Source organism: Lepus europaeus, chromosome 19 (assembly GCF_033115175.1).
Source record: "Lepus europaeus isolate LE1 chromosome 19, mLepTim1.pri, whole genome shotgun sequence".
NCBI classification, from domain to species: domain Eukaryota; kingdom Metazoa; phylum Chordata; class Mammalia; order Lagomorpha; family Leporidae; genus Lepus; species Lepus europaeus.
Window position 1 is genome coordinate 9,681,527 of NC_084845.1, and position 9,037 is coordinate 9,690,563.

General features: G+C 68.8%; 1 protein-coding gene across 1 annotated transcript; it reads right to left on the bottom strand.

Moving 5' to 3' along the window:
* On the bottom strand, positions 1–8,751 carry BCAM (basal cell adhesion molecule (Lutheran blood group)). The gene is made up of 15 exons (XM_062177232.1): positions 8,641–8,751; positions 6,973–7,094; positions 6,399–6,627; positions 6,228–6,298; positions 5,937–6,033; positions 5,440–5,622; positions 5,009–5,145; positions 4,654–4,810; positions 2,226–2,341; positions 1,987–2,128; positions 1,709–1,845; positions 1,425–1,569; positions 1,186–1,330; positions 561–669; positions 1–447 (listed from the first exon to the last, which is right to left on the bottom strand). Exons 1-15 carry the CDS (start codon positions 8,720–8,722, stop codon positions 442–444), a joined length of 1,878 nt encoding a protein of 625 aa, XP_062033216.1. The 5' UTR covers positions 8,723–8,751; the 3' UTR covers positions 1–441.
* Between the last annotated feature and the right edge of the window lie 286 nt (positions 8,752–9,037).

The window sequence follows — 9,037 nt, forward strand, 5'->3', positions numbered from 1 at the left end:
GAGACAGCATTTATTCCAGACTCCAGTGTCCATGGATGATGGAGTGGGGGTGAGGGCAGGGGCGGGAGCGGGGATCCAGTGTCCGACTATGCAGCAGGTGAGGGGACCAGCAAGGGAGGCAGGAGGTAAAAATAGCCCCAGCCGGCCGGCGACCCTCAGTGCCTCATCCTAGGCCGGGCCCTGGGCTGGGCTCCAGGAGCTATTCTGGGGCCTGGGAGAGTCACAGTCCCTGCAGGAAGACTCCCTCCCAGCCTCCCAGCCTCCCGCCCCCCGCCCAGGGACGCTGATGGCTGCCGGTCCCTGCCTTGCAGGCAGAGGAAGGAAGGGAGGGGCCGGGCAGGGAGACCGGAGAGGGCGGGCAGGGCGGGCGGGCGGGCGGGCATTCGGCTGCTTCTCCAAGGCCCAGCTCCGGTCCAGTGATTGCCTCTGAGTCCCTCAGGCTCAGCACTAGGGAGAGAGCACAGGAGCTCAGCCCACACCCCCCCCCCCGCCACCTTCCCCAGGCTGTCCCTCTACCCAGCAGGCTCTCCGTCACAGGGGGCGACCAGGACCTCACCCACCTCATCTCCGAAGCCCCCACTGCCGCCCCTGGCTCCTCCAGAGGCACCTCCCATGAGCAGGCCGGTCTGTTCCGGCCCGGAGTGGCTCAGCTCCGGCTCCCCAGGTGGCCTGCAGGAGGCAGTGTGAGGGGGGCGTTCATGGGTGGTGGTGCAGGGACTGGGTGTGGGCAGGAGGACAAGGGTGGGGCGGGCTTCGTGGAGACTGACTAGGGGACGCGTGGGAGTGGGCGAGGAGGCATGGACATGGTGAGGGCACTGGGGTTAGGAATGGGGTTGGAGCGGCTTGGGGCACGGGTCTGGGACGGTCCCGGACTGAAGCCGAGGCTACTGGGGCTGAAGATGAGGTTAGGTGAGAACTTGCGTTTGCGGACGGGGGCAGCTGGAGTGACTGCTGGGTCTGGGGGTGATGGACCCGAGTGGAGGAGCTAGGGGGAGCTGGGCGTGGTGGGGGTGGAGCCGGGCTGGGGCCGGGAGAGGCAACAGGTCTGAGGGTGAGGAGGGGTCGGAGTTGGGATCGCAGTGGGTGCTAGGGTGAGGACGGGCTTGGAGAAGGCTACGGGACTGAGATGGGGTTCACTTGGCAATGGGGCCGGGGTGGAGCTGGGGAGGGGGCGGGGTCACTCACGGAGCCCCCTTCTCCCCGCGCCGGCAGCAGCCGGGGCGCCCCTTGCGTCGCATGCAGTAGAAGGCGGCCACCACGAGCAGCAGGAGGCCCACGCTCACGGCCACAGCCATGACAGCCACTCCGGCCTGCGCGCTCTGGGGGGCCACTGCAAGAGCAGGCAGAGAGGGGAGGGGTCAGAGGGCATGGCCCCGCCCCCGCCCCGCCCAGCGCCTCGCCCTCGGCCCTCTGGCCTGGCTCACCGGTGCCGAAGTGGAAGACGTGCCGGACGTTCCCGTGGGGGTTGGCGGCCTCACAGGAGACGCCGTCGCGGCTCAGGGTGCTGGTCACCTTCAGGGTCAGGGAGCTGATCACCCAGCCCTGCCCGCTGGGGGCTGGCTCTGCTGGCTGTGGAGGCTCGGGTCAGGCCCGGGCCCCGAGGGATCAGGGGCTGGGGGTAAGGGCAGAGGTGAAGGAAGTCCAGTGCCCAGGATGCCCGTGGGGGGGGGGGCTGGGGCCGGGGCCAGGGCCGGGGGCAGTCCCTTACGCTGCCACCTAGCTGGCTCCAGCTGAGCTTGGGCACTGGGTAGCCGCGGGCAGAGCAAACCAGCGTGACTTCATCCCCTTCTCTCCAGCCGCCCTCTGTCTTGGGCTCAATCTCTTCTGGCCTTAACTCTGGGGACCCTGTAGGCGGTGTGGGTGGGGGTGGACCACCGTGAGAGGGAGGGGAAGGAGAGAGACAGAGAGGGCCCCGTGTGGACCCGTCGTGGGCGCCCTACCCCAGCCCTGTCCCCCCCCTCCACCTCCAAGTCGCCCCGCCCGAACCTTGGACGAGCAACTGGAAGGCCCGGGTGCGGGTGAGCAAGGGCACGGTGGGCGCGGAGGCCTCACACACGTAGGTGCCCATGGAGTCGAAGGTGACGGAGCTGAGCGGGAGTGTGGGGCCATCCCCCAGCGGTGCCGAGTCCTGGGGAGGGGAGAGGGGGCCGCGCAGGGCCGTGAGAGGGGGCGCGGGGCCGATGGGAGGGAAGAGGCGTGGGGGACAGGGCCCCGATGGCCCGCACCTTGGTCCAGCGCAGGGCGGGGGCGGGCAGACCGTGGGCGGAGCAGTTCACGGTGTGGCTGCTGCCTTGGAGCAGGGACAGCTCCTCCCCAGCGCTCAGCTCCAGGGGGTCCAGGTCTGCGGGGGGGGGGGGGGGGGCACAGGCCATCAGCTCCCGCAACCCCTCGCCAGCTCCGATAGGGGCTCTCCGGGGCTGCCGGGGGCGCAGACGGGGCTGGACAACCTCAACAGCGGGAGTGGGGACCCTCCTTTCCTCCGCCCAGCCAGGCCAGTGCCAAAATCCCTGCCCCCTCTTCTCCAGAGTCCACAGGGGAGCCCGAGCCCCTGGGACTCCCAGCCCAAGCCCTGTGCCCCCGCCTTGGTTCATTATTAGCACTTTACCTGTTCCACCCCCCAGAGATCCCTCTCACTTCTGTCCACCTTAGAGCCCGTCTGGCTGTCCTGACCACCTCCCCAAGCACACACCCACCAGCCCTCCCCTCCCCTTACAGCCCTGCAGTGGCTCCCCAGTACCCTCGCCATCAGGGCCAAATTCCTTGACGCAGCCCCAGGGGTCCTGGCTGGCCTGGCCCGGGCTCCCCTCTTGGGCCACCTCCCACCCTCCTCCTTTGCCCACTAAGCACCAACTGCCCTGTTCTCTTTCTTCTTGAAAATTCGCTTTTTCTCCTCTTCGAAAGGCAGGGTGAGAACGAGAGTGAGAGACAGCGAAAGTGCAAGGTCTTCCACCCCCCAGTGCACTCCTGAGATGATGCCCCCAACAGCCAAGACCAGGAGCCCGGATCCCCCTCTGGGTCTCCTCTGTAGGACACAAGCAACTCAGCCACCACCTGCTCCTCCCAGGGCACAGATGAGCAGGAAACGGGATCAGAAGTGGAGCAGCTGGGACACTGGATGCAGGCGGCCCGAGGCTTTTCTCCCATTACACGAAGTCAGGTCCTACCCCAGGCCCTTTGAACCGGCCCACTCTGCCCGGAGCGCTGCTCGCTTTTCTGACCGCATTCTTCGGCTTCTAACTCAGATGTTCCCTCCTCACGGGGGCCTCCCCGATCCCCTACCAGGAAACCCCAGGCCCCCACGGCAGCTCTGAGGGACTGGTTTCCCAGCTGCCGAGGATGGCAGCTGTCAGCCTGCAGCTGTCAGCCTCTAGGGGAAGAAGCCGCGAGCACCCTTTGCCCAAGGTCACGGCCCCTTCCCTGGGCAGCCGGCAGCCGGTGACCGCCTGGCCTGGGAATGTGAAGGCCCAGTCCGCTCGCCCTGACCGTGGACGACCACGTGGCTGTGGGGGCCAGCTGTGGCCGCACCGTGTGCCGCTGCCCCAGCCTCCTTCCTCCAGGCCCGGCCCCGGGGGCTTCCCAGCTTCTGACTCCAGCACCACCCCTCCCCCAGGCCAAGGCCTCTGTGTTATCAGCGGGCACTGCCTGGGCTCCGCGGCCGCACTGAGGACATCTGCCGCCCGTGGCCTCGGTTCTCTGTGCCCCTCCTCGAGGGGGAGGGGACCGGCTTGCTCACAGAGGGGTCCCCAGGATCCGGTGCAGAGCCTTCCCCGGATAAGCAGTGCCCGAGGGGCAGAGTCTGAGCCCAGGGCTGGGGTGCGAACAGCCTGGAAGCCTGGGATCCCAGAAACTGGTCAGGATCAGGCAGAGAGGGGGCGGCCCGGGGGGGCAGGGGGTTAAGCCAGCACCTGCTGTGCAGGCATCCTGCATGACAGCTGCTCCACTTCCAATCCAGCTCTCTGCTCAGGCACCTGGGAACGCAGCAGATGGCCCAGTGCTTGGGCCCCTGCACCCGCGTGGGAGACCTGGAAGAAGCTCCTGGCTCCTGGCTTTGGCCTGGCTCAGCCCTGGCCATGGTGGCCATTTGGGAAGTGAACCGGTGGATGGAAGACCTCTCTCTCTCTCTCTCTCTCTCTCTCTCTCTCTCTCTCTATCTCTCTGTAACTGCTTTTCAAATAATGAATCTTAAAAAACAAAGAGGGAGAGAGGATGGGAGTGACAATGTGAAGATGGCGGAGAGGAGGGGAGCCCGGGGTGAGGGGGAGGTAGCCTGGACGGGGAAGAAGGGCGAGTGGAAGGTACAGCTGTCCAGGGAGGCCTTGAGAGCTGTGGTCAGGCACCTGCCTTTCTTCTGAGGGTACTAGGGAGCTACAGCAGGTTCTAAGCGCATGGCGGGGTGTGTGTGTGTGTGTCATGTGTGTGCTTTGGGAAGAGCTGCTTCGGGCTGGGTAGATTGGAGGGGGCAGGGGCAAGGGCAGGTTCCCAGGCGGAGAGGACCAAAGTTGACACAGGGCATGCATAGGAAGGGCTGTGCAGGGCTGTGGCGGGGAGGGGAGGGGAGGGGAGGGGAGGGGAGGGGAGGGCCCGCCCTGCGCCTGCGCCTGCGCCTGCGCCTGCGCCCGCGCCCAGGCCCTGCACCCGCGCCAAGGCTCTCACAGGCCACGTGCAGCTCCAGGGTCCGGGAGAGCTGCGCGTCCTCGGCGGCGTCGTAGTCCTCCACTCTGCAGCCGTAGCGGCCGCTCTGGCTCCGATGCACGCCCCCCAGGGTCAGGTTCCCCTCGAGATTCGTATTTAGCACTTCCTCCTGCTCGCCCTGGGGGGCCAGAGATGAGGAACCAGGCTTAGGAGCCACCCTGGCCCAGCGAGCGAGCGTCTGGTGGCCAAGGGGTCACCAGATCAGTCACACTGGGACAGGGCCGGGGCCGGGGCCGGCACAGGTTCACAGAGGTCACAGAGGCCAGGCGCTGAGGGCCCCCCAAGGAACCCCGGGGTTGGCGGGGGGCGGAGTCACCTGAAGACGGAAGAACGTGTACTCAGGGCTGGGGCTGCCGTCCCCCCGGCAGAGCAGCTGCACGGAGTCACCTTCCGGCACCCAGCCCTCCGCGGTGGCCGGGCTGCCCACCCAGAACTGCACGTTCTCCGTGGGGTCTAGGAGAAAGGCGGCGGGGGGACGAGAGGGATCAAAGGTGAGAGGTCATATGCTCCAAAGCCCATGTTCACACTCCATCTGAGATCAGGCCCCAGAGTTGGAGCTTGTACAGGTCAAGGGTCAGAGGTCAGCGTGAGATGTGGGGTCAGAAGTCTTGCGGGGAACCCAACCCAGTGGGAGAGGGCGGGGCACCCGCTCCAAGGGGCGCAGGGTGCCAAGTGGGGCCCACAAGGCAGGGTGGGGGCTCCCACTCGGGGTCAGAGGTCAGAGGCCAGCGGGAGGGGTGGACTCACAGTGCAGGGTGAGGCGGAACTCGGGGCTGTCCAGGCGGCCGTGCAGGCCGGAGGGCAGGCTGTAGTGGGCGGCGCAGTGGAAGCGGGCGTCGCGGTCGGCCTTGTGGAGCCGCAGGTAGAGCGTGCTGCTGAGGGAGAGCAGGCCCGAGGCCTCCCGCACCCTGCGGCTGGTCATGTAGGCCTCTGGGGGACAGGCGGGGTGTGCAGCCAGGACCCAGGCCGCCGCGGGGAACAGACGCCAGCCCCTGAGCCCAGAGCCTCCAGAGCCGCACCCCCATCCTGAGAGCTCAGCCCTCTGGGCCACCCTGGGCTCTGCTGGCCCAGCCCTGGCCCTGGCGCGGTCCCCGCGCCACAGTGAGCGCCTCTCGGATTTGTCTCTGCATACCCGCTCTGGCCCTGAGCCCCTGGTCTGTGTCTCCTCTTTGTCCTGCTTTTCTGCCCTTACAAAGGGGGCAGTGAGCCGGCCCCACCCCTCCCCCAGCCCCCCGCCCGCTCACCTGAATTCACCTCCGTGGGCACCTCCAGGCGCTGCCCGTCCCGGTACCAGCTGATCTGGGGGACCGGGTTCCCGTTCTGGCTGCTGCAGGTGGCAACCTGAGGGGGGGTGGGCATCGGCCTGGCCTTGAGCCCGGGGCTCCCGCCCCCCTGCTCCCTGGGGACCCAGCAGTTCCTACTCCCAGCTCCTGTCTCCAGACAGAAGCCCAGGTCTCCCGTGCAGGACCCAGGAGTCCAGGCCCCCTGCCCCTCTGCCCCCAGCGCCCCGGAACCAAATCCAGTCCCCAAGGTACCTCCTGGGCCGACTCCTCCATCACGGACAGCGTCCCTTTGTTGGGGAAGACCTCAGTGGTCTCTGGCTTTGCTACAGGGAAGACGGTGGGGGGGGGGGGTCAGGAGCCCCTCCCCTGTGCCTTCCCCTCCCCGCCCACCCTCCTGAAGGCCCCCCTGGGGGGGACACTCACCAAACACCCGGAGCCGGGCGGTGGCCTCAGCGGTGCCTGCGGCCCCCGCCCTCACCACACACACATAGTCCCGCTCGTCGCCCACCTGGGCCTTGGTCAGCACCAGGCGCCCGCGGGAGTCCAGCTCGTATGGGGGGCTTCGGCCCCAGGAGTCGTGCACCGTGCCCTGGAGCTCAGGGCCCTGTGGCTCTGCCGAGGCCAGGCGGCGGCGGGCCCCGGAGCGGTCGATCTGTGGGTGCGGGGGTGTCAGGGGTGGGGGTGTCAGGGGAGGCTGCTCCCACCCTCCTCTGTCTCTCTTGCTCGGTCTGCCCCACTCTCCACCCCTTCCTGCCCCACCCTCCGCCCTGTCTGCCCCCCCACCTCCCTCTCCCTCACTCTGTTCCCATCTCTCTCTCTCCACCCCAGTGTCCCGACTGCACAGCCTCTGCCCGGCCCCTTTCTCGCGCTGGGCCTCAGTTTCCCCATGAGTGAAACCAGCACAGCCCGGTGGATCTCTAGGGGTCCTCCGGGCCCTGAGGGGGGCAGGCGTGTTCGCGGGTGGGCCCCGACGCGACCCCCAGCCCAGGGCACTCACCAGGAACCACTCCAGCACAAAGTGGTCCTGGGCCCCAAAGGGCGTGCAGTCCAGGGTGACCAGCTCCCCTCGCATCACCTCCACCAGGGGGGGCACCGACACGTGCACCTCAGCCTGGGCACCTGCGGGACAGCAAGCGGGCTGTCTGGGAGACCCCTCCCGGCAGCACCCCTTGTCCCCACGGCCCCCACTCCCCCTCCATCTCCCATCTCCGCGTCTCTGAGTCTCTCCTTCCCCTTGCAGCGTTAAGGGCTCCCCCGGGGCGGCCCTGGTTCAGTGTCTCCCACTCCAGCAAACGCCCCTTGAGGGCAGGGCCAGGCCAGGCTCAGTCCCTCCCCTCGGGCACCCCGGCCCAGGGGCCATCGGGGAGGTGGAATCCGGGTTGTCCCTGTCTGGTCTCCATCTCTGCAGGTGCAGCTCCCGGCCTGGGGCTCCATCTCCCGGGCCCTGGGGCTCTGTCTGTCTGCTCTCTCATGCGTGGGGGGCTGGGGTGTAGGCTGCTGCGGCTGGGCCCGGAGCTGAGGGCAGGGGCGGGATGGGTGTGTGGGGGCGGTGAGGGGGGACAGGGCTGGGCAGGTCTCAGGAATGTGGGAGGGACAGGCTGGCTGAGACCTGCCCGGCTTGGCGCCAGAGCCCCCTACCCGCCCTTCAGCCTCCTGTCTCTTTACTGGGACAGAGAAGAGGGTAAGGGGAGTCCCTGCAGACGGACGAGGACGCCCATGGGTCCTGGGTCCCGGGGCCGGAGGGAGCTGGGCGCCTGGACTCCGGGGTCCTGGGGGAGGGGGGTCTCCCGCTGGGGTCCTGGCAGAGACAGCACTTCTGCCCACAAAGCCACCGCGCCCTTTCACCCTCGGGCTGGCAACCTGGCACGGGCTCCGGCTTCTTAGACCCTCCCATCCTTCCCCGCCCAGCCTGGCCCGGCCCAGCCCCACCCCTGGGGACCCACTATTTACCAGGCCTGTGCCAGGGGCCCGGACTCCCAGGCCCCCACCTCTGGCCTGCCCCTGGGGCCAGTGCCGGTGCCCAGGGCTGGGTCCGAGCGGCGGCCGGCCAGGGCAGGCAAGGGCTTCCTTGTGCTCTCCCCTGGCTCCCTGTGCCCAGCCCCAGGGGCCTCCTCCCCGCCCCACACAGGTGTGTGGATTTATGTGGGCCCCAGGAAGGGGCGGCGCGCGGAAACACTTTGTTTCACTGTCATAGCCCAGGGCTGCCACTCCCGCCCCGGCCTGAGTCGGCGGGTTCTTTACAGGTTGGAAACAAAATTTGTCCATAACCCCACAGCAGGGTCCCTGGCTTCTCTGGGGGGGAGGGGTGTCCCTGATCTCGGGGAGAGGCCCTGGAGTCCTGTGAGTCGCGGGGGAAGGGGGTCTGCACCCCTGCTGGGAGGGGCCGCCGCACGGGGCCCCGACTTAGGGTCCTGAGTGGGGAGGGGCAGACTTCTCAGGCTGCCCCTGATCCGTGCTGTGGTCTCCTGCCCGGCCGGTCCCGAAGCCTCTCCTAATAAGGACACCTCCCGACGCCTTTATATTCCCTGTCCCTGGGGTCCCCACCTTTGCTTCCAGGGACCTACGAAAGCCCCTTTCCCTTGCTTTCCCCGAGTCCCCAGGGGCCGCACCCCCTACCCGCCCTGCCCCGCGCCCAGTCCCGCCTTGCTTTCAGCCCGAGCCGTACCTGGGTGTGCGGCCAGCAGGAGCGCCAGCAGCAGCAGCCGCGGGGCCCTGCGCGCCCGGGCCCAGGAGTCCGGGGGCTCCATGTTCGCGGCGGCGGCGGCGACTGAGCCCGGGCTGCAGCTCGGCCGCGGCGGGGCTGGGAGCGCGAGGCCCCGCCCCCGGAGGCCCCGCCCCGCCCCGCCCTCCGGGCCCCCCTCGTCCCCCCAGGACTGGGCGCGGGGCCAGGACCTCCCACTGCCCAGAGCGGACCTGCCAACGCCCCGCCCGGCGCGGGGCTCCCTCCGCCCCCGGGGCCCGGGCCGTCCGGGCTTTGGCTGACCGGCGCCCGCGGCGGGGCCCTGAGCCGCCGACAGGTCCAGCCGGTGCCCCGAGCTGGCCCCTCTGCCCTTCGTTCCGGC